Below are 24545 nucleotides of genomic sequence, written 5' to 3'. Positions count from 1 at the left end.
CAGGTGCCGTCTCCTTGGCCCCATCCCAGCTGCGGGTACGCCGGCAGGCTGGCGTGAGAGCTGCCTGGTTGTGGGCTGCAGGGCGGGCGGCTGTCTGCCGTCTAAGAGAGCTGTTTTTCTTTTGATCAGACAATTGTGTTGCCAGGAGCTTGGGTGAGGCCTAAAGGTGTGGAGAAGAAAGGCGGGGTGCTCGTGGCCTCCGTGCCCTGCGCGCCTGGCCGTGACCTGTCCTGCCTTCACCTTGCTCTCTACCACTCCTTCCCGAGCTTCCTTCCAGACTCTGGGGAGGGTCGTCCTGGCCTCTTGCAGCCCTGTGTCCTGCAGCCGCACAGCCACGTTGACACCATCGTTCCTTTGCGCGTCTTCGTGTCCCGGTCTCCCTGGTGAAACCCACAGGTTGGATCAAGGTCCCCGGTGACCTCATCTTCACTTGGAAGTGAGGCACGTTCTGAGGTGCTGGAAGTTAGAACAGCGTAGAATTGGAGGGGGGGGGTCACATTTCAGCCCCTCACGGGAGCTGTGTGGGATGCCCAGGCTCGTGTATAAGGCGTGTGAGGCGCACCCACAGGAGGTGAACACGTTCTCGTCCCCAGCTTCGCCCTACATAAGTGCGTCGCTGTGAACTGCCACCTGGCAGAGGCGAGGGCCTGGCGGAGCGTGTGCACTTTGAGCCTTTTCCATGTGTGCATGTGTGCACTGCCGAGACCCTTGCGATGCCACGTCTCCACAGGGCTGCTGGCCGGCTTCTTTCCAAAGGACTGGAGACGGTGGCTGGGCCACACCAGCCGTTGGGACAGCCGCCTCCATAACTGGGCTTCTGTCTTTCGTTGAGGCGTTAAATTCGCCGTCGTGGGCTCGTGAGTCCGCACTTACTGTGAACATGCCGTTTTTGCGATTCTTAGCGCCATTCGGTTTCACAGCAGGCTTTGCTGTATTTTGTTGGACCTTCCGCTGCTTGGCCAGGCCCGTGTGCGCGTGCGCTGGGCTGGCCAGGCAGCTCCAGGGTCGTGGCGGGCGGGTTTCTGGGCAGACCGTTACTCGGTGTGTTGCCCTCGCTGCGTGCTCTGTCCCAGGAGAAAGCCGGGCTGTGGTGGGTTAGGTCCGGGGGCTGAGTGGCCGCGGGCTGAGGTGGTTGTGCCGTCCTGCGAAGAAAGGCCCTGCTGAGCAGGTGAGAAAGCAGGAGCCCGGACTGGTCACTGCAGCCCTTTGGTGAGCGACGGGCCTGGTCGGGGAGCTTCGGGAAGCCTGGCAGGCATGGCGTGCTGTGGGCCGTGGCTGCGGATACTGTCCCCAGCCCCAGGATGCTGCCCTCAGGGGCTTCTCTGTGGTGTCCCTCTGTCCCCATGGTTTCCTGGGAAGCCCGAGAAGGAGGGTCAGAAACTGTGCTACTCAGGCTGAGTGTCTCGGGAGCTGGAGATGGTGTGCGGTCGGGGCCTGCGGCGCTCCTGTGGGCAGCGTGCGGCAGGGGCGGCTGGCTTGGGGAAGAGACGGGGCGCATCTCACCTGTCGCTCTTCTGCAGGAGGCAGGAGCAGTTCCAGAGAAACCCCGACAGCTACAACGGAGCCGTGCGCGAGAACTACACCTGGTCGCAGGACTACACCGACCTGGAGCTCAAAGTGCCAGTGCCCAAGCACGTGGTGAAGGGCAGGCAGGTAACCACGGGGCTCCTCCCGCTTCTCCGCGCGGCCTCCGTCTTCGGGCACAGGCATCGGGGGCAGCCGCCCTGTCTTCCAGACGTGCCTGCCAGCCCTGCCGTGCTGCGCGGGCGCACCTGGTGGCTGGTGGTTCAGTGCCACTGCTGTCCCGTGGGTCATTCATTGCACGGCATCTTCGCGGGAAGTGCCACAGAGGAGGCAGGGTGGTCGTTAGGCCCGTCTCACAGGGGGAGAAGGTGATGTCCTGAGCAGGGACCCCTGGGCTCTGCGGTGGCATGTGGCCGCCTGGTCCTGGGTCTGCGGGGCTCCCCCACAGACCGGTGCTCACAGCTCGAGGTGGTCTCCCCACCTCCGTGAGCGTGAGTAGAAATGTGATCGTTCAGTGGGAGACGTGTTTACTCGTTGTAAGTAGGTGGGCTTCACTTTAAAGGGAAAAGTCCCATGTGGTCTGTGCAGCGGGGTGAGCGGAAAGTATTCTCACGCTTGTCGAGTGGGGTGTGTCCTTGCTTCTGGCGTCCCACGAGCCTGCGGCCTGCGAGGGGAGCGGCACCTGCCACATTCGATAGGTGGGACAGTGAGGCCGAGGGCCCGCGCAGCCTCCTGAGTTGACACCGAACTTACCGTGTCCCCCACTCTGGCCGGGCCCGGACACTGAGCACGCCGGAGCGTGTCTGAGTGGCAGTGGCTTGGGTGAGGCCGTGGTTGGCACAGGGGTGTCAGCCTCCGAAGCTTGTGCTGCTTTTCCACATGTCTGAGCAGCACCAGTGGCTTCTTTCCAAGAGAAGGTCCCAGAGTACGTGAAATGGAGCTCCTGCGTGAGTTGCGTGTATGTTTTCTGGAAACGACTGCCACGTGAAGTGGCACCGGCTCCTGCTGGTCTGGATATGGGTGAACCAGGCTGGGCGGTGCGCGGCCCTCCAGTTCCCTCATCTCTGCGTGCCGACCCCAGACTGCCAGGCTCTACCTGGAACGGGCCCACCTGGGGTGCAGGAGCCTGCCTCCCGCCAGCGTCTGGTGAAGGCGGCCCATTCTGCTGCATGGGCTTCGTGGCTCCGTGTGGATGTGGCTGGCTGTCATGGCATTGTCCCTCATTTCCCCATTAAAAACCCCTCTTCCCACCCTGTCCGAGGAGCTCTCACCAGGATCAGTGACCCTGATCAGGTGGACTTTGGGATCCAAAGCAAGACCTGGTGACTGCGGGTCACCTGCACAGGATCTGGCTCTGCTGACCCTGTCCCCTCTGGTGCTGGTAGGTCATGCCGGCTGGTGCAGGCGGCCTTCCTGGGGGAGCACTTTGCCCGGCATTTTCTGAGGGTATATGGGGGCAGGTATTGATTCAGGGCTCATTTTTTGGTGGGGTTGCTTTGTGCACAGGTGAGGGAACTATGAACCATGCTACTGACTTTGCTGACTTACTGTCTCCTGACTTATCCATGAGCCTCTGGAGCTTCTCCAAAAGGACTTTTGTCAGACCCGGCCCAAAACTAGTGATTTTCTGTTGGCTCTGGAGACTCAGGGGACCTGACCTCTCCCACTGTCCTTTCCATCCAGGAGGTGAACTTACTCGTGACAGCAGTGTGTCTTCTTGACTCTGCTCTGCCACGAGCAGTGTATTGCAGGGGTCCTGCTGCCCTTCACCACGTCGCCCAAGGGACAGGCTGTTGTACCTGGGGGTCACATCCACCCTTCCTGCCATGCAGGTGGCCTGAGCTCTGGGATGATGTACCCTCACTCTCACCAGGGGCAGCCCTGGGCTTTGCTTGTTCCCACAGGAGACATTCACGGGGCCCGCGGTGGCCCCCAAGACTCGGACGAGATGGCCGCTCTGCAGCTGACGTCCGTGGGGCTCGGGTGGTGACTGTCGGCAGCCGGGGGTGCCGTGCAGGGTGGTCTGTGCTGGCTCGGGCCTGGACCCCTTTCTCCCGACGCTCTGAGGCGCCCGGGGCGCGCCCTGGAGGCAGTGGTGGACAGTGACCCTGTGAGGGTGTCCTGGGCCGGCCGTGCTCCCGGTGCTGACGGCGCCGCATGGAGGGGCTGTGTCCGCGTGAGCGCAATGCCTGCTGCCAGCCTGTCTGGCGGCCCCTCTGTCACGTGCGGGAAGCCGCCTCCTTCAGGGCTGTCCTGTCAGGTCAGCATGGCGTCTGGTCTTAGCTGGGGTGCGGCTGACGCACTGGGGTCAGAGATGCTGCTCAGTGATTCGATCCCGGTCTGCGGCCAGTCTGACGGACGCCTGTCACCTCGCGCGGGCGCAGAGTCTCCTGTGACCAGGATGCTTGGGATTTCGTCTCTGAGTTACTCCCACGTGGCAGCCTGCTCCTAAAACTCTGTGGTCTCTCATTGTTTTAGTGATCTGAGCTTTTTAAAAATATATATTTTATCTCTTTATTTGACAGAGAGAGAGATTACCAACAGGCAGAGAGGCAGGCAGAGACAGAGGAGGAGGCAGGCTCCCCGCTGAGCAGAGAGCCCGATGTGGGGCTCGATCCCAGGACCCCAAGATCATGACCTGAGCCAAAGCAGAGGCTTAATCCGCTGAGCTCCCCGGGCACCCCTGATCTGAGCACTTTTGCCGTGACTCACTTTAAACTTGGAAACAGGTTTATTTTGTGTGTCTTGGCTTTTGGTGGTCTCAGGGTTTTTCCCTCTGAGTCGTGGCATTCTTCTGGACTGGCTGCCTTCCAGCTCTCCTCTGAGGTGCCTGTCACAGCTGCCTGGGAGCAGTGTTTATTTTTGGGTTTTGTCTGTGGCACCTGTCAGATGTCATCGTGACAGCAGCTGTGGTCGCCGGCACTCAGGGACGAAGTCACACTGGTGGGTGGGGGTGGCAGGAGGTGGGCCATGTGCTCACTGAAGCCCCCCCCCCCCCCCCCCCCCCCCCCCGCCCGTCCCCGCAGCAGCAGAGTGTTGCCTCTCTGGGCGGGGTTCTGTGGCAGCTGCGGACAGGAGGTGGGGGAGGCGTCCCGCAGCCCGTTGGCTGGCAACCTGGGGAAGAGTTCACGGTGAAGCTCTGGTCGGGTGTGGGAGAGAGACGTGGTCAGCTCTGCTGAGGAAAGTGTGCTCACCACAGGCGTCGCTGTGTTGCTGGTGTCGGCTGGGGCCGGGTGGGACCTGGCCTGGCACTGAGTCCTAGCATTGCGGTGCTGGGAGGCTGGAGCCCAGAGACTGGGGGTCCAAACCTGTCTGGCTGGTGCTGAGGCCGCAGACCGTCTGGTAGAACGGTGGCAGAATGGGGACCAGGACCCTTTCGGGGGACAGTGTCACGGTGTTGCTGCAGAGTCACAGCTGAATAGCCGCACGATGAGCAGATCCTGTCCTCCTCAGTGTGTTGCTTCCTGCCATGGTGGGGCTGGTCTTCGCCAGTGGGCGATGTCCTGCCGGCTGAGGGGCTCACAGCTGTGCCTCACGCCGTCTGTGTCTTTGCAGGAACCTTCCAGAACGGCACTCAGGCTTCTGGCATGTCTTGTATGGTACTGCTTTGCCCCTGAGCTTGGGGCAGCTGGTGGGGTTTGTTTGGAAGCTCCGAACCCCAGTTCCCGTCCCGGAGGGTGTCGGGAGAGGCAGCCTCAGGTGTGAAGGCTCTGGGCTCCTGTCTGCTCCGCGTGGCGCTCAGCGCCCAGGACGTTTGTCTCTGCAGAGCGCCGGCACGGGTGGCCGAGCGTGTCTCCCCTGCGCCCGCCCTCTTGTCCTCTTCCAGTGCCCGCCCCACCCCAGCATCACGTGTGAGCTGCTGGGATGTTCTGGCAGATAACACGGATTCGACCAAGTAGGAGCGTGTGCTGTCACACACTCCCTGCCCCCAGCACGATGACATGTTTCTGCCCCTGTTCCCAGTGCGGGCCATGCCGGGCAGCTCTGGGCTCTGGCACCGGCTGCCACGTCCCCGTGCTTGAAGCAGGCCTGCTCAGGCTGCCGGAACCCCGCGGGTGCCCCGAGCCCACAGCTCCTCGAACCCAGGCTCCCGTCTGCCTCTGTCCCTTCTGGCAGCAAGCTGGGCATGAGCCGAGTCCCCTGCTCATTAGCACTGAGGCTGTTTTAGCCTTCCGCCGTTATAGACAATAACACAATGAATGCCCTTTAATGAATTTTATTTTGGGGGCTCCTGCGTGTTTCAGTCTGTTAAGTGTCTGACTCTTGGTTTCAGCTCAGTTCATGATCTCAGAGTCGTGGGGTTGGGCCCTGGGTGGGGCTCTGCACTCAGTGGGGGTCTGCTTGAGATTCTTCCTCCCTCTTTCTCTGCCCCCTTCCCCCCAACTCACACATGCACACTTTCTTGCATTCTCTCTCTAAAATCTTTTTATTTGTATTTCTATTTTTTAAAAGATTTTATTTATTTATTTGAGAGAGCACAAGTGGAGTGAGGGACAGAGGGTGAAGCAGGCTCCGTGCTGAGCAGGGAGCCTGATGAAGGGCTCAGTCCTGGGATTCTAGAATCTTGACCTGAGCTGAAGGCAGACGCTTCTCTGACTGAGCCACCCATCACCCCATAAATAAATCTTAAAAAAAAAAAAATAGGTCTGTTCAAGTCCTTTGACTTTTTAAGAAATTTGATTGTCTTTTTGTTGAATTTTAAGAGTTCTTTTTAAGTGTAAATACTGTACTGTTGTTAGATAATTTGCAAGTGTTTTCTGTCTCCATGAGTTGTGTTTTTACTTTTTTTTTTTAAGGATCTTATTTATTCATTTATTTATTTACTTACTTACTTAGAGAGAGGGAGAGCATGCTCAAGTGGGGGGCAGAGGGAGAAGCAGGCTCCCCGCTGAGCAGGGAGCCCAACATGGGGCTCGATCCCAGGACCCCGGGATCACTGACCTGAGCCAAAGATGGACGCTTCACTGACTGGGCTCCCTAGCGCCCCTCTTTTTACTTTCTTAAGCGATGGTGTTTTTTGAAGCACAAGAGAATCTTTAGTTTTGATAGGGTCTAGAATTTATTTATTCATTTATTTTTGGTTGCTTGTACATATCTAAGAAACCATTGGCTAATCCAAGGACATAGATGTTTACATTTTTGTTTTTTTCTAAGAGTTTTATAGTTTTAGCTCTTGCATACAGATTTTTGATTAATTTTGAGTTCAGTTTTAGACAAGGTTTGACGAAGGATAGTGTTGCCTGATACAGAATTCTTTGTTGACGTGCCTTCCTGTGTCTAACTTCATTCTTTGCATGTCGGTATCCATTTGTCATAGATGCATGTGTTAGAAAGGATAGTCTTTCCCTCATTGAGTTGCCTTGCCACCCTTGTTTAGAATCAACTGACAGCGAATCTGTAGGGTTATTACTGAATTTTAAATTTTGTTCCGTTGATCTGTACGTCTATCCTTATGCTGGTGCCACACTGTTTTGATAATTGTTTCTTTGTAGTAAGTTTTGAAATTTTTGTTCTTTTTTTTCCCCCTCCATGACTGCTTTCTTTTATGTTAAATAACAGTTTTCTAGTGTAATATTTTATTTATTTTTATTATTACTTTTTAAGATTTTTTTTCCTTTTTTTTAGAGTGAGAGAGCATGCCAGGGAGGGGCAGAGGGAGAGAGAGCATCTCCAGCAGATTCCCTGCGAGTGTGGAGCCCAAGTGGGGCTCAGTCCCAGGACCCTGAGGTCATGCTGTGAACTGAAATCAAGAGTTAGGTGCTTTTTTTTTTTTTTTTTTAAAGAGGTTTTATTTATTTGACAGACATCACAAGTAGGCAGAGAGGCAGGCGGAGAGAGAGGGAAGCAGGCTCCTCGCTGAGCAGAGAGCCCGATGCAGGACCCTGGGACCATGACCTGAGCCTAAGGCAGAGGTTCTAACCCACTGAGCCACCCAGGTTCCAAGAGTTAGGCCCTTAACTGGTTGAGGCACCCAGGCACCCTGGAGAGTATTTTAATTCTCTCATCTTTTTTTTTTCTTTTTTAACCATATTTTTTGGTTATTGTCTTAGTGTTATCTCTGGGATTACAATCTATTTCATGTTTCAGATCAGTACGACTTAATTTTAATGTGTATCCGAACTGGCTTTTATATGATAACTTCTGTTCTCTGTTCCTGGTGGTACAGTTATTTTAAATTAAGTAGGAGAGAAAGAGTTAACAAGAGGTACACTTACCCTGTCTTTTATATTTATCTTCACCAGCACTCTCTAGTTATTTACATGGATTCAAGTTACTGTCCAGTGTCCTTTCATTTCAGCCTGAAGAACTTTCTCTAGTTTCTTGCAGGGGTTATGTAAGAAAAGATACGCTTGTTAGGGATGAATTCTCTCAGGGTTTTGTTGTTGTTTGTTTGTTTTTTACGTCTGCAAATACTTAATTTTTTCTTCATCTTTGAAGGATAGTGTTGCCTGATATAGAATTCTTTGTTGACGTGCCTTCCCGTCATCCTTTGAATACTCCCTCCACCGCTTTCTAGCCTGTATGGCTTGTTCCTTCCTTTTTTTTTTTTCTTCATTCTTTTTTTCTCTCTCTCTTTCTTGCAAGATTTTACTTATGTATTTGAGAGAAAAAAAGAGAACATGGGAGGGGAGCAGGGGTATACAGAGGGAGAGGGAGAAGCAGGCTCCCTGCTGAGTAGGAAGCCCCACGTGGGATCATGACCTGAGCCAAAGGCGGATGCTTCACCAGCTGAGCCACCCGGGCACCCTGACCTGCATTGGCTTCTCATGACAGATCAGCTGTTACTCCTGTTGAGGAGCCCTCCTGAGTGAGAAGTTGCTTTTCATCCTACTTCAAAGATTCTTTCTTTGTCTTTAGCTTTTTTGACTGTTTGATTTTGATGCATCTAGGTCTTGATCTCTTTGAATTTATCCTACTTGGCATTCATTGAGCTTCATGAATGTGTGTTTTCAGTCTTTTTTCATATATTCTTTCTACCCTCTTTCACTTTCCTCTCCGTCTGTGGCTCTCTTGTGCGTGTTGTGTTAGTGGTGTCCCTCAGATCTCTGAGGCTCTGTTCATTCTTTCTGTTCCTCAGAAGGAGTAATCTCATTTGTCTGAACTTCTGATTTCCCGATTCTTTCTTCTGACTGCTGTGATTTACTTTTGAGACCCTCACATAGATCTTCTGCTTCAGTTTTTTTATGCAGTTACTTTTAAATTCCAGAATTTATATTTGGTTCTTTTTAAAAAAGTAGTGTCTATTGCTTTATTGATATTCTTCATGAGATGCTATATCTTTTAGTTATTAACACATGGTTTTCTTTCGTTCTTTGAGTATATTTGCAAGAGCTGATTTATAGACTTTTTACTAAGTCCAGGTCTAGACTTCCTTGGGGACAGAATTTATTGTTTGCTTTTGTTTCATGTGTATGGGCTGTCTCCTTGTTTTAGCGACTCTTGTCATTTTTTGTTGAAAAGTAGCATTTTAAATAACAATATGGCAACTCTGGAACTCAGATTCTCCCTTTCCCTCGTGGTTTGTTGCTGTTGGTACTTGATGTAGTTGTTCTTGTTTTCTTTGATGACTTCTCTGAACTAATTTTCCAAAGTCTGTATTTCTGTGTTCTTTATTGTGTGTGGTCAGTGAAGTCTCTACTTGGTGAACTTAGTGATCAGCAAGTGATTGGACAGACTTTGTTGAACACCTAGAACCAGTGCATTTCTCTCCCAAGGCACTCCATGTCGTATTAGGGCCTGCCTTTAACACTTGGCCTAGCAGTTGAAAATTTTGCCTTAGCCTCCACTTGTGCATGCTGTCTCAAAGTCGGCCAGTGGTGAGAGGTTAGGACTTCACTGAAGGGCTTTTTCTAAGCCTACACATGGTCTGCACATTCATGTGTCCCAAGTTTTCAAAATCTCCATGGACATTATATTCCACAACTTTTCCTTTTATTTGCCTCAGCTGTTATCCGTTGTTTCAGTCAGCTGTGAAGTTAAAATACTTACCTCTAATTGTTTTCAACGAACACTTCGTGGGAAAAAGGCTTTTCTGAGTCCATTTAAAAATAGCCTAACAAGTGGGGTCTTCTAGGGAACCATCCCATGGCTCAAGTAATCAGAGTTCTTTGGGAATGAAGCTTTGGAGGAGCTCTAGCTCCTTTGTGCTCCCTCTGATGGCTGCCAGGCTGTACTGGGAATGTGGATTACCAAGGGGCTAGAGAGTGAGAATGGATCTAGGGGTAAGTTAAAATGTCATAAAGCTTGTTCTTCATGAATAAATGCTCTCTGGGTTCCTGCAAACCTTTGGTTAGTTTCCAAAGTTCAGAAAAAGTACATATTGACAGTTTTTGCCAATGTTCTTGTGGCTTTTTTGCAAGAGAGCTTTTTTGAAGGTGTTACTCAACTAAGTATTTTCATTTTTGGATCAGGAATTTCTTGGGTAGCTTTTTGTTTTCCTGGTGTTTCTTGCTTTTTTTTTAACTTGTAAAAAATAGTATCCTTTCATCGTAATGTCCAAATCACCCAGACTCACTAGTACAGTGTATTGTCTAGAATCGCTTGTCCTGAAGTCCTGTCACCTCTGATTCCAGTCTGGACCAGTTGTGTTTCAGTTCTGCTGTATAGCTCCCATCCTGGAGCTTCCTTTCACTGTACTTCTAGATTAAATTCAGTGTTTTGGATCCCTTTTGGATCTTCCTTTCATACCCAGTTTTATTAAGATGCAATTGACATATAACACTGTAGTAGCTTTGGGGTATAACATCAGGCTTTGATACCTGTATTGCAGAATGGTCCCCGCAGTAGGATTTGTTACACTTGTGACTGTACGTAGAGTTTTGTGTGTGTGCGATGAGAGTGTTGGAGTTCTTCTCTCTTAGCAGCTTCTGCACGCATGGTACCATGTTGTGAGCTGCTGTCACCATGCTGTGCAGGAGGTCCAGGCCCCACTGACCTTCTTAATGGGCATTTGTGCCTTTGGCCCCCTTCTCCCCAGGTCTTTCTCTGGTTTGGTTTTTTCCCTCATTTTGCTGGGCTGTTGCCTCAAGGAACTTTTTCAAGGTACATTGTAAGTAAGGGATTCTTGACTGTCTTTAAGTTGTAGTTATTTTAAACTTTCCCATATTTCATGGTTTGGGTGTGAATGCAAATCTAACTTCAAAAAAATCAAAAAAATTCTCCCCTTAGCAGATTGAAGGCATTGCCTGCCTGTCGTCCTGTGTCCAGTGTTACTGTTTCTAGAGAGCTCTTCTGTTTAGGTTCTTGTGAGTAAACTTTTATCCCTGGTCTTTGGAATTTTTAGGGCCGTAGTTCGGATTCTTGGTGTTCTGAGCGCATGTGCTAGTGTGCATCGTGTTTCGGTCCTTCTGCACAGCTCTTGGTGTGCTTTTGTCCGAAGGCACTTTTTCCTCCACTCGAGAGCATTGTCTTGTTGCTGGATGGTTTCCCGCTGCCTTCCCCACTCTTTCCGCCAAGATCGGTCCTTGTCTCTACCTTCATGTTTTTTGACTTTGTTTTCCAGTCTTTCTTTCTTTTTTTTCTTTTTTTAGATTCTGTTTTAGCTTCTGTGTATTTAATTCTAAGTGGTGTGTGTATGTGATTGTTCTATTTCATTTTTCATTTTAGTTCCATAGCCACACCTCTCACACCTCTCTGAGGATATATACTGGAAATATTCTAAAATTTCCTTTTGTCCTATTCATCCTGTAGTCTTTTTTTTTTTTTTTTAAGTCTTTTGTTTTTTAATGCTGCTGGTTTAAGGATGCCTTTCTTAATTCCCTGGTAGTTTTTTTTTTTTTTTAAATTAAAAAATATATCTTTTCCATTCTTTTGAGTAGGGAATGGTGTTGATGGTTTTCTCCATTATGTATGAGGTCTGCTGCTCTATGGCTGCCGAGAGCCGAGGGGTCGACTGGCTAGCCTTACTTAGAGCATATGGGGCCGACCACCCACACAGTCCCCTCAGACTGCTGGTCGGTGTCTCTGGAGCACGGCCCCCATCGGTCTGTACCATAGTGGGGTCCTGTCCCTTCTGACGGGGCTGCCACAGCTGTCCCAGGGCTGACTCTGAGCAGCTCTGCTCCCGTCCTCTGTACATGCCGACTGCCAGCCGGAAGCCCCGCGCAGCTGAGGCTCCCAGATGCAGACAGCAGACCCTTCACCCGCCCCTGCTCTTCTCCTTGTCTCCTCATTTCCTCCTTCTCCTTCCTCCCTTGCATTGTCTGGGGGCAGTTTTCTCTTTGTGCCTTGTTCCTGTCATTTCTGTGGGTCACAGAGTCTGGGACATACACAATCACCCTTCCCAGAGTGACATCTCGAACTGGAAGCGTCTCCTGTCTGGGTCCCCTTTGGTGCTTTGGCTCATCCCCTGTTGTGCAAGCCTTGCAGTGTGAGAAGCTTGCCCAAATTTGGAAATTACCATGTTATGTAAAGTTGGCTGGGAGGATTTTATTAAAGTGAGCTTGCTCCTGGGGCGCCTCCACCGCACATCCAAGTTCATGGTCAGGGACACCATCTGGGAGTATGCCAGGCTGCTGTTGAGTTGGCCGTGGGATGCTGAGTAAGCCGGGTTGTGCTCCTGTCTTTGCAGAGCCAGCCGAGTGAACGGGACACCCGCAAAGGTGGGGTGAAGGGGCAGCTGTGCCCACAGGACGCCCCTGCCCCGGGTTTGGGCGCGGTGTGGGCCGTGGGTCACTCCGCTCGGTAGGAGCTCTTTTGTCCCCACCCACTCAGTCCAGGAGCTCCTGCTGTCTTGCTAGAGAGCCGCCTGAGGGTGCCGACTCCAGAGCCCCAGCCCACCGGGGCCTGTCTTCCACCGGAGGGCATTTGCAGTGCAGTTAGGCTGTGGGAGCTGAGCTCCAGCCCTCCGGGACTTGGAGAGTTCCTGCTCAGTGCCGTATGAGCGTTCAGCGAATACTTACTGAGCCATGTGGGAGGGTCATCTTCAAACAAAAGCAGATGGAGGCCCCCCCCCCCCCCCCCCCCCCGCCCCGTAGGCCTGAATTCTCCCCTCCAGTGTCTGTTCGGGTAATGCGCGCATTATGCAGATGCTGTCATAAAAAGATTCTGCAGTGCAGACACACATTTTAGAGTTTAAAAAGAATTGAAATGGCATAGTGACGAGTTCTGCATTCTTTCCTGTTCTAGTTACTGACCTGACGGACCTCCAGGGGTTCATGAGCTTTGGACGCTACCAGCCAGGGTCCCAGCGGGTCCCAGTATGGTTGTGGAGACAGATGACGGGGAAGAGGGGAGAGAAGGTCCAGGACAAGTGTCCCCAATGAGAGGATGGTGAACTGAGAGGCTGGGTTTTTCGAGAACAGGGGTGCCAGCCTCACTGTCCCCAGGGAAGGCACAGTGGCTCACGGCTGGAGACGGGGTGGGCATGTGGGGGTTCGGCCCTTCTGGGCGTCCTCCGGGGCTATGCTGCTGACGAGGCCTGACAGCAAGATGGGGATAGGAGGCACCTCCACACCTGCACCAGCCATGTTTGCTTTCCGCCATGGGTACTGGTCTCCCCTTTGGAGAAGGGATTTCTGTGGAAAACCAGCAGTTTTCCCCGCGTCGTCATTGCGCATGTTGAAACAGAAATTCCAGTAACGTTCTCTTGAAGGAGACAGCGGTGTGTGAGCTGTTCCCGTGCTGCTGGGTGGGTAGGATACTCTTCGTCCAGAATGCCCGTGGGCCCCAGGGTGGCCTTGCCTCTTGTTCCTCTGTGGTCTACAGCCGGGTTCTACTTGGGAACGTGCCGGGCGCCACCGTCCCAGTAGAGTGACTCCCTTCTGCTTGGTTCCAGGTCTCGGTGTCCCTGAGCAGCGGCTCCATCCGGGTGGCTGTGCTGGAGGAGGACGGGGAGCATGTCCTCATGGAAGGGAAGTTCACGCACAAGATCAACACTGAGAGCTCCCTGTGGAGCTTGGAGCCCGGCAAGTGCGTCCTGGTGAGTGTGGGCATCGGTGCTGGAGCTCGGGGAGGGGGTAGGGGCCGCACCACCGTGAGGCCTGGATTCTTGCTGTCTGGGGCACAGCTCGGGGGCACCCTTGCTGGCCTTGGCCCTGTGGGGTCCCAGGAGGTGGTTCTCTGGAGCGCAGCCGATATTAAGGTGAAGTGCCTGGTCCTCCGTCCTTGCCCCGCATGGTGGCCACACGTGGTGACCACGGCGGAGCTCCTACAGGGTCACCCCCAGAGCATGACTGTGCCTGCGTGGGTTGCCCCCTCAGTCCCAGAGGCTTCCGCTCGCCTGCGACCTGGTTACATCTGAGGCAGAACCAAATGAGTGAAAATTGGAAGGCACATCGAATTTCACGGACGTCCTCCTGGAGGGTGCAGAGCCAGCAGGTTCACACAGACTGGCTCATTTGACGGGGGAGGTTGGTGGCCCGCACTCCTTGGGGCTGCAGAAGTCAAGCAGAGAGCTCTAGTGCTCCTTTTCCTGGTGTCTTCGGTGGCCCCGTCCCCCTCCTTAGGGCCTCACGCGCAGTCTGCTGAGAGGGTGCAGGTCGTCAGGAGCAGACCAGGTCAGGTCCGTGACAGAACCTCAGAGTTTCACACAGACCCACTCTTCACGTACGCTGGAAGCAGGGAGGTGAAGTTTCAGGTCCACGTTCGTGGGCTGGGTGCCTGCGGGGAGGGGTCTGCCGTGCAGGGGAGCTGGGGAGCACTCACGGGCCCCTCTGCGTGATGAGGACACCAGGTCATGGGCACAGGCTAAGTCCACCTGCTCTTGTTCTCAACCTTGCTTTGTGCCCAGCCCTGTCCCCTGAGGCCCCCGCTCCTCTCTGGGGGAGTGGGACAGTCGTCGTCCTGGGGCTCTGCCCCTCTCGCCATCACACCGTGCCTCTGTGTCCCCCAGTACACCTGAACTGCTCCCACGCTCCGGTCCCGTGGCCATTCGTGTCTCAGGGCCCTCCTGGCTGCAGAGTGCTTGCACGGGCCTGGCCTTCCTTGTGCTTCATGGGTTCGTGGGAGGTAAAGTCAGGGTCTCCTCACCACTGCACCCCAGCCTCCCAGCGGCCAAAGGCTCATCCCATCCTGGTGGAGCTGCGAGACCCGAGATCTGGGGTGCCACTGCCCGTGGACAGGGTGGGGGGTAGCTCCCGAACAGCGCCCTTGAGGGAGGCCCACGGGCACCCGGTTGCTGTGCGCCCACGAGGAGCACGTCCGGGAAGCCAGCAGCACGCTGTCTGCCGTGACGCCACTGCCAGGATGTGTGAGGCCACGTCCCTGTGCACACGGGCTGGCCGTGCGCTCGCTGGTGCTTGAGGCTCCTGGCCGCTGCCCTGGTGGCCGTCAGGGTCGCCGCCCACGTACTTTCTGTTACTGCTGTGGGATCCCTGAACTCGTCTGGTCCAGCCTTCGGTTGGTAGAGATGACTTGTGACTTTGTCACAGCCGTGTTGCTGTTTTCTGTGTTCTGCGTGCGAGTGCCTGGACATGGCTGCGGCACGTGGCAGATGGTGAGCTCCTTGTCACCCGGCTGCCATTTCTGAGCGCACTTGGGGCCAGTTTAACTTCCCAGAAGCTCGTCTCACAGCCGGGGACACCACAGGGTTGTGACTCGCCCAAGGCGGAGCCCGACCCCTGCCCCAGAGCCCACCTGCTCCCTCCCTCTCTGCCTCCTGCTGTGGCTGCAGGACGCCCTGGAGGGGGTGGGGGGAGCGCATGTGCGGCCGAGGGAGGCCTTCCTCCCGTCCGCCTGCGTGGTGTCCTGCTGCCACTGGCCTTCCTGGTTTGCGGCTTCAGCCAGGCAGAGCTGGCTACGGACAGAGGTGCACTTGGTGCTGCTCATGCATGTGACTTCTGGGAGTGTTCCCCGCTGAGCCCTGCTGGCAGGGTCCATGTGAGAGCCCTCAGGTGCACGGGTGCTGGATGGGTTCCTTCCCACAGTCCCCGGAGCAGCTTGACTGTCAGCAGCTGGCACTGCGTGTGCAAGGGCCTCACCACTTGCCCGTGCTACCCCCGAGCTTGCCCGTCGGCACAGCCCCGGCATAGCAGGCGTGCCCTGCCCATGGGATGTGGGGCTTCTCCCTGCCTCCCCTCCCGACCACGGGCCATATTCTGGGTTTCGTGGCTCATTTGTTGGTGGCATTTGGGGTCACGTATCTGAGATGATACCGCAGCTGAGCAAGCACGTTGCTCTGACGTGTGAAGACCCTCACTGCTTTTGCTGCTGGGAGCATGTGCCACATCCCTGGGGCCTCGGGGGCGGGCGATGGAGCTGCTGCACCTGCCGCAAACCTCAGCTCCACTTGGTACTGCTTGGCTCTGGTAGTCCCGTCAGCCGCACGGGAGCTCTGCTTCTGACCGTTAGGATGAGGCTGAGAGCCTTGGTTGGTCCATCTGCTGACATCTCTAGGTTTGCTGACGGTTCAGAGTCAGGCCCTGTGATGGGCACCAGGGCTGCTGAGGAACACGGTCAAGGGCCAAGGGCTGTAGCAGGCCACCACGAGCTCCAGTGTCCTCGCCAGTGCCTGGAATCTGCGAATGGGACCTTGCGAGAGAAGAGGGAGGCTGGGGACGGAGGTGGACACACAGGGGGACTGGCGTGAAGACAGGCAGATGCTGGGGAGATGCAGCCGCCACCTGTCCCTGGAGACCTCTGGAGGGAGCCCAGTTCCGCAACACCTCGATGTCGGACTTCCGCCCTCTGGACGAGAGAAAACGGGGCCCCGAAGGGCAAGATGGCCTTGAGGGCCCCGTGGACCATGAGGGGTGACCCAGAGTCTGTGGCCCCTGCGCCTCCAACCTCCCAGCCGGTGAGGCCCTAGTCTCCTGAGTGGATGCGCATCAGAAACGCCCGGCAGGCTTCCCAGCAGGCAGGGGTGGCAGCTAAAACCGGATGACAGCTCTTGCCTCCCTCCCTCCCACACTCAGGAATGTTAAACGCAGCTCCTTGCCTCTCAGGCAGGCTCCTTTCTCGTCTCAGAGACGTGGAGTCAGCGCCTCCCCCGTGCCATGTTGTCCCAGAGGCGCCCCGGCGCCCTGTCCTTGTTTCCCCCCAGGTGGTGCCGGCGGCCCGCTCTGCTGGGGCAGGTCCCTGCCCGGCTTAGTGCTCACCGATTGTGTGTCTGCCGTGGACCCCGAGTGTGTGCGTGCGGGCTGTGCCCCCACATTCTCGGATGACTTAGGTCGTCCCCTCAAGTTTGGTTCTCGGCAGTGGAGCTATAGGCTCACCGTAGTCTTTGGTCATGTGCCAGCAGACGCGCTCCTGTGCCGTGTGTGGGGTCGCCAGTCCCTGCGTGACCCTAACTTACCGTGGCTGGGCTGCCTGCACTCCTTCCTCTGTCCTGCTCGGTCTCCTGGTGAGAAGTGCTGTCCTGTCACTTGTCTCCTCGGTGGCCGGCAAGGTCACAGAGCGTGCATCATCCGTCCTGGCTGTGGGCTTGGGGGACTCTGCGTTTTGGCGAGTGCTGGAAGCCTGGAAACCCATCCACCTAAAGGCCTTCGGCGCTCGGGACGGTCAACACCGTGGCGCTTCCCGATCAGCTGTTCAGGAAGACACTAGGAAACGGGCACGCAGAAGGATGGTGGCATCTTTGGGCACGGAACTGTGAACCAGCACCACAGCAGCACACCCCTTCCCGCCTCCGACCGTGGCTGCTGGACGGCGGGGGCTGACCGCTGGGACAGCACGCTGAGTGCAAGCTGTGGGGCGGCAGGGCACCTGGTGTGCGCGGTGGGGGAGGGGAGCATGATGACACGGGGGCGCGGGGCTCCTTTCGGGGTGAGGACGGTGTTCTGAAGCAGACAGCAGCAGTGTTTGCTGTGCACCGAGCGCTCAGTGCACTGAATTGCTCGTGTTGGAACCATCGACTGGTTTCATCTTGAAACGTGGTGTTTTTAAAGGTCATGCTTGGCTTCTCTTGGGTTTTGTTGGGTTTGCAAAGGGCCCATGCAGACAGCAGGGCCCAGGAGCTCCTTGTTTGCAGAGTCGGCCTGTCCTGCCCGGGAACCACGTGGCTCTCCATCCATGTGGAAAGGCTGGCGGCAGAGCCCCTGGCAGTGCGGGGCTGATCCCTGCTGTGGCCTTGGGGGAGTGGGACTGATGGCCGCGAAGCGGCTCTGCCCTTAGTCCTGCACAGTTGGGCGTGCGAGGTGCTGACTCTGGGGTGTGTGCAGTGCTCCCAGCAGGTGTGACGACAGGGGCCTGCAGGTGGGAAGAGCCTGAGGGTCTCTGTCCCCCAGAGGGAGAGTGGCCTGGAAGCGCCTCGGAATGCCACCCAGGAACAACAGGAAAAATGAGGCCTCTCCCCTGGAAGGTTCTCATGCGTTGGAACGCAGATCTGCATTTGGTGGAGGTGGACTGCGTTCTTGACGCTGGGATCTCAGAGGGCCAGGTCAGGTCCCCGCACACAAACTTGGGAGCAGGGAGAAGCGGCTAAACAGAGCATCTGCAAACCCAGTCCACCCCAGACGCCGGCCGTGGCGTTGGCAGGGAGCAGTTCCTCGTCTCCAAGCCCGCGGCCTCATCCTCGCGTCTTCACGTACCACACCCGCTGGGGCATGGGGGAGGCTTATTTTCCTCCTCGGACGTTGACACCCTGCTGTTACCCAGACATCCCCTTTTTGTGTGGCCTGCCCTCTGTCTGTACCTGCACCCTGAGTCGTCCTGCAGGACTGGGATGGAGCCCTGCTGTGGTAGCTGGGGCCGGACGTTCGGGGGGTGGCCGGGCTCAGGCACATGGCGTCCTCACAGACAACCGATAGGGGCCAGTTCCGGGTCTGTGGCGTCACAGTTGCCCTTGGGCCAAGAACCCTCTCCTTGGGGTGCTGCTCTGAGTGACAGCTAACCTGGCATAGGCCCGTCTTACCCACCCTGCCTCCCAGCCTTCAGGGTGTGATTGGAGGTTTCGTGATTTTGGAGACTACGTGGACACTGTGAGGGACAGTGGGCCACCCGCCAGCCCATTCTTGGCCCCTGAGGAGCTCTGCCACCAGCCCATAGGGAAGTGTGCTGTCTGGGTACTGCCCGTGTGCTACCCTGGCTTTGGGGTTGTGCCGGAAGCAAGGGAGGTCCTTGGGGGTGTGGTGGGTGAGCCAGAAGGACGAGGGATAAGGATGTGGACAGAGGCGCCGTCCCTGGAGGTGCAGGGAGGCTGGGGTGGGGACCGGGCTGGGGTCCTGGCCGCTGAGCAGGTGCGGGGCGCTCATGCCCGTGGGTCCCCCGCCTCCGGGAGAACCTGGGGTGGGGGCGACGAGAGCCTCCCCCACACGGAGTGCTGTGTTCCCGCGTGTCCCAGGTGAGCCTGAGCAAGGTGGGCGAATACTGGTGGAGTGCCGTCCTGGAGGGCGAGGAGCACATCGACATCGACAAGATCAACAAGGAGCGCTCCATGGCCACAGTGGACGAGGAGGAGCACGCCGTGCTGGACAGGCTCACCTTCGACTACCACCAGAAGCTGCAGGGCAAGCCACAGAGCCACGAGCTGGTGAGGGGCGTGTGGGAGGGGGCGCTGGGGGCCGCTGGGGGAGGGTCTGCCGCAGGGTCTCTGCCCTGGCCGTGGGGCGGGGCGCCGTTTCCGCCGTGCTCAGAGCCTGAGGGGGCGGGGCTGGGACGCACAGCTGGTCCACACAGATGTGGGACTGCGCACACGAGCCCGGCTCTCTGGGGTCGGGGGGTGGGGGGTGCCCAGACAGCCCCTCCCTGAGCTCCGGGATGACTCTCTGCAGAGTTGTGGGGAACCAGGCCCAGCCTTGCCGCAGGGCCCACGGGAAGAAAGAAAGAATCCTTCCGAGTCACCTTGGAATGTCAGAGGAGGGGGCAGGAGAGGTCCGCGTGGGCAGAGGTCCACAGTGCGCAGCACGTGCCGGGGGCGGGGTTGGCGGGGGGGTGCTCGCTCTTCCTTGTGTGGCGCTCCCAAGAGTGGCTGCTGAGATGAGGAAGGATCACTTTCCTCCGGCTCGTGTGCACTCCTCAGTGTGACAGGCAGCGGCCAGGGCCAGTCTCGTGGGGCGGGGTTCCTTGTTTGTTCCACCTGTGTTGACACAGGGTCCCCCATGCCATTCAGGGTTGAGGCGTCCTCACTGGTCCTCCTGGTGTCTCTCCTGCTGCCCTTTTCTCAGGGCCCCCACGCAGACAGCTTCGTTCCTGTGACGGTCACTCAGGGAGTGTGACTGATGCCGGTCGGGCGGGGCTGGCTGGGTCATGGACTCCAGCGCCCCTGAGATGAGCGTCAGGTGCTGGTGCCAGCTTGTGTCCAAGGTGGCCGGGTGGCTCCGGCACCAGGGCTGCGGCCCAAATCCCGAGTTGGCTCCTGCCTCAGTCCTCCTGCCCCGAGTCTCCGAACCTTCCCCTGGTCGGGCTCCCTGACCACCCGGGCCTACAGGACTGGAGGGGCCAAGGTGGCCAGTGTCTCCCACTGTCGCAGCCAAGCTTGCAGGTGGGGGCCTTGCCCTTGTGAGCATTGGTAGCCACCTCGGGCTGTTACGGGACCGCTGCCTGTGGCCACCGGAAGAAAGCCGTGTGAGCTCGGGGCCTGTGGAGGGGCCCAAGCACCGCCGCCTGCAAGTGGCCGGGCTCCCAGGCCCATGTACACCTGCGTGGGGAGCAGGAGGCTCTCGCCGACGGGCCCAGGGACCGACACCCGATGGGGACGTATCTGAAGAAGAGCTTTAGCGGTGCTGCCGTCTCACGGACAGGTCTCTGTGCCTCGAGTCAGAAGGGGGCCCCGCAAGGACTTGACGTGTGCTGGGGCAGCGTGCGGCCCTGGGGCCCATGCGTGCCGGGCACTCCGAGTCACACGGGGTAGCCGGGGGCTGCTGTGCCCCTCGCCCAGGTGACCTGCTCTCGAATGGCCGGCACCAGCACTGCTGTCCAGGACTCCTCTGGGCTCAGCAGGCATTTGGGGAGGGGTGTGCACACGTGTACCATCCTTGCACGTGGCTGTGAGGGACACAACACGTGGGGAGCGGGTTCGGACCACGAGCGTGAAGGCAGGAGGACTGTGCTGGGAGCTGGCGGTGAGGGAGCCAGATCTGGGGAAGCTCATGGCCATGGACGTTTGAACTGGAGGGAAGCAGGTCCCCGGGAGAAGTAGGAAACGTGGGGGCAGGGGATCAGCAGGACTGGCTGGTGGCTCCCGAGGAGACAGGGCCTGGGGGTGCAGTGCGGGGGGAGCAGGAGTTGGTACGACCCTGGGTGGCCCCAGTACACAGTCCTCACCAGCGGTCGGCTCATGTGGGGTTCCTGTCCAGAGAGTGGCTGGCAGGGAGGGGGCTTGGAGGGGGGCGGCAGGAGCTGGAGAGGAGGGGTAGTTGGGCCTGTGAGGGGCTGGGGTGCTTTCCAGGCCCTCGGTGCGGTTGTGTACCTCAGGTCGGCAGAGATCCGTAACCTTGGCATGTGTCGGCCGTGCTCGCGGCTGCGCCACTGAGCTTAATGCCGAGGGAGAGGGGCCGTGGGCAGGAGGGACGGCAGATCCTCGTGGGGAGGATGGGAGCGAGTCCCGTTCTGGGCCGTGCGTTAACCTCTGTGTCTGTTTTCTGTTTGTAGAAAGTCCATGAGATGCTGAAGAAGGGCTGGGATGCTGAAGGCTCCCCCTTCCGAGGCCAGCGATTCGACCCGGCCATGTTCAACATCTCCCCGGGGGCCGTGCAGTTCTAGTGCCCGGAGGAAAGGGAGCGCGCCCTGGGCTCCTTCCTGCCAGGGCTTGCTGGCGGGTTTGCCCTCGCCGTCGTTCCTCTCCAGGGTGGACCCGTGGCACCCGGCGCTGCATCTCCAGACTGTTGGGAGCAGCACGGGGAGAGCGGGACACCGGCCACCCGCTCTCTTCTGGCTGCCGTGCGCACGCTCTGCTTGCTTTCCTCATGCTGGGGGCTGGGCGTGGGTGCTGGGCCAGCTGCTGACCTGTGGGGGGTGGGGGGCACCCTGGCCATGACCTCTTCCTGCACCTGTGCGCGTGTGGTGTCGCTTGCGTTTGTATGCATCCGCTGCCTGCTCAGCCCCGTTGCTGAGCAGCCGAAGGTGGGCCCTGGTCGCTGCTGCTGAATGTGGGGCACAGCCCCGAGTGGCCACAGGCGCAGCAGGAACTGTCCTCCACGTCTTCTCGTGGGACTCAGTTCTTGTCAGAGAGCCGACCGGGTGTCCTCTGGAGAGCAGAGCGTGGCACCCCTCCTCCTGTGTCCGCTGTACCCCTGCTCCGCCAGCTGGGACTGCGGCGTGTTGGGCTGTCGGCCAGCGGGTCTAGGGGGCCTCCCCTCGTGGCTCTGTCCTTCTGGCTGACAGGGACTCCTTTCTGGGTGATGGTCCTTTTGGGAACAGCCCCTGTCACCCAAGTAGGTGGGAGCTGTCTCGTCGGTCCTGTGGGGGCAGGTGTGTGGCCTGCAGAGGCCAGAAATGGGTGGGGACTCCTGAACGCCTCCTTCCCAATATCCCTGGGAAGCCTCGGATGGCTCTGGTGCCGTCAGGGGAGGTGCAGGCGGCTAGGGGGATCACTGTCAGGGATGCGGAGCCCTGTCCCCTGTAGTTGGCTCTGCGGCTGGTCATGGAGCTGCAGAGACTCGTCCTCGGGGCCTCCGGGATGTGCACGCCTGTCCCATGTCACTGGCGCCTTGTGTGAGAACTGTTCTGGGTAGTCTTGGGCCCTGGGCCACGCCGTGAGGGTCTTCTGGCATGACGAGGTGCGGCGTGAGCCCACACCCCAGCTACTTAGGAGACCGGGGAGCCGTGGACTCTGTGGTCCCTTGTCTTCCCCTGTCCAACATTATAGTCAGTGTTGGTTTCTGCCCGTCCCGCCTGTCGTGACAGTGGCTCACCGGCGTCTGGGAGTGGTGGGCCGGGCGGAGGTGACGGTCCACGCGGCGGAGGGCTTGCTGTCCTTACGGGTGTCCTCTGACCCTTGCTGCCAGCCTGGGCCCTGGAGCTGGTGCAGCCTGTGTGTTTTCTCTCTCCAGACGCGGCAGCCGCCGATCGGCCACTGAGCTCCGTCAGCCGAGGTCCACGGAGAGCAGGGTGCCCGTCTGCGAAGTCCCTCTTCAGTGTCGGTTTGCAATAAATCTGTGTTTAAGCACCGTGGTGTCCGGGTGTGTCATTTGCTGCTGAGACTTCTGAGTGTGTGCGTGTGGATGTTTCTGAAACTCCAGCCACAAGGTCCCCAGCTCTGTACAAAGCAGACCCCACCCCAGGTGGGGGATTCCTGTGTCTTTTGAACATCGCTTGTCTCTGACATGTGATTTTCAGAAGATCAGAGGTTTTGATTTAGAAAAAAGGATTGCGGCTGCAGAGCCCACATGGGTTTCCAGCAGGACCTGAAAACCCCAGGTGAGCACAGGGTCCCGAAGCCTCCACCAGAGGACCCCCCCCACACCCCCCCCCGCGCCTCATGGAACAGTGCTGGCCCCGCTGTGCTGGGCTCTTGCATCTGCCTGCACCTTTGCGGGCACCGTGGGATCGAGTCGCCCCTGTGCCCGGGGACCGTGCTCAGTGGGCAGGACCTGGCGGTGCTTCTTGAATGAATGGAGGGAGGATACATGGTTCGTTAGCATGTCCAGGACTAGGCATAACCCACCAGGGATGAGAGGCCCCATCTTTCAACAGTTTGCTCCAAAGCGTGTGGGAGGGTGAACAGTCCGTGTTCCGTGTGGAAATGTGTCTGGGAAGCGGCAGCCGCCGTGCCAACATGCCGACGTGTGTGCCTGGGACTGCCTGCCTAGGGAGAGACCCGAGGTCACCTAACCCGGGTCTGCTGCATGGGCAGGCTGGTGCTCACATGGATGTGGTTGGGCACTTGTCCCAGCTTCTGGTACCGTCTGCCCCACCCCGCTGTCTGCTTGAGTCTGGTGGTCTTCTCGCTTGCTTGGACTCTTTGCACTTGGCCTGCTGTCTTGAGGTCCGCTTGGTGCGGGGCCTCAGAGCTGCCCACGCCTCGGCCACCGAGTACCAAGCCGGGTGCCGCCTGGTGTCCTCTCCTGCTACGGACGGCAAAAGCCCTTGCCCACAGCATGCTTTGAAGGGTTGGGCTGCTGCTGCCTGCCTGGACAGTGTTGGGGGGCAGGACCAGTTCATGGACACTAGCCGACGTGGGACAGAGTCATGCCCCGGCTGCGGACAGCAGCCTGGTGTGGTTGTCCGGGGTAGGTACTGTCCTGCCGGGCTGGCCCGAGACTGCTTTCCCTGGAGGAGGAAACCAGGCCAGGCCTCCGACTTTCTCTGTCCTGCTGCTTCCCACGCTTTCTTGCCAGATGCGGATGGATCTTTGGGGGACATTCTGATCCAAACGCTGTATGATGGCCACAGAGAAGGGATGCCCTGAGGCTTGAGTTGGACCCACTCCTGCCCCATACCCTGCGGCACCTGCTGGCTCCTTGCTCCAGCCCCACGGGGCTCCCCTGCTTCTGCCGTCCGTGCAGCCCAGGCCGGGCACTGAAGGACACGCTGCAGTTGGGGGGTAGGCCCCCAGCGTCATTTGCCAACTGAACCAATGGCCTGGGCGCCCCTCCCCAAGGAGGTCCCAGTGTGGCTATGGACATCGAGCAGCTGGAGGCTTCTCCCACAAGGCAGGGGGTTTGAGAAGCTGCTCAGGTAGTAACCTTCCAGGGGTGGGGCAGCACGGTCCTGTGGCCTGGGGAGTGTCTCCTGGTGGGCCGCAGCAGGGGAATAAGGGCCGGCAGGGGGCTTGGCTTTGCTGGCACCCGTGCATGAGGCGGGGAAAGTGCGGCTGCCCTGCGGATCACCTGTCAGCCGTTGGGGCTGAGCGGGCCATAGAGGGGCCGCCAGAGGCAGAGGCTGAGGACATGGAGGAGGGAACCTTCCTGAGCCCTGCTGTGAAAGCAGCCGCTGGGCTGGGGGAGAGGTCTCTCATTCTGCTGCACAGCTCCGTGGCCACCTCCCTCCCCCAGACAGGGTGGTCCAGACCACCCTCCTGCTAAGACGTCAGATGTAGGGTTTAGGGGCACACCGCTGGAGACCACCTCTGGTGGGGAAATGGTGGGGCTCAACCCAGCCCCCTGGGGCCCCTGACTCCGCCCTCCAAGCGGCAGCTTCTGTGAAGACTCCCTTGGGGACACCTGCTCGCTCAGGACTACCCCATGAGCCAGGTACATCCCTGC

The 24545-nt window shown here is 57.7% G+C and overlaps 1 protein-coding gene across 1 annotated transcript in view; it reads left to right on the top strand.

The window, feature by feature from the left end:
- The window catches only part of NUDCD3 (NudC domain containing 3), a 59062-nt gene extending 36555 nt beyond the window's left edge, over positions 1–22507 (top strand). The window contains exons 3-6 of the mRNA XM_046020389.1: positions 1521–1653; positions 13301–13444; positions 18743–18931; positions 20992–22507. Of these exons, the coding sequence (XP_045876345.1) occupies positions 1521–1653; positions 13301–13444; positions 18743–18931; positions 20992–21102 (577 nt within the window). The 3' untranslated portion in view covers positions 21103–22507. The remainder of the gene's footprint in view (positions 1–1520; positions 1654–13300; positions 13445–18742; positions 18932–20991) is intronic.
- The last annotated feature ends 2038 nt before the right edge of the window (positions 22508–24545 follow it).

The sequence above is a fragment of the Meles meles genome, chromosome 10 (genome assembly GCF_922984935.1).
Source record: "Meles meles chromosome 10, mMelMel3.1 paternal haplotype, whole genome shotgun sequence".
Classification (NCBI taxonomy): domain Eukaryota; kingdom Metazoa; phylum Chordata; class Mammalia; order Carnivora; family Mustelidae; genus Meles; species Meles meles.
The sequence above is the reverse complement of the archived record's forward strand: the minus strand, read 5'-3'. Positions and strand labels throughout refer to the sequence as shown.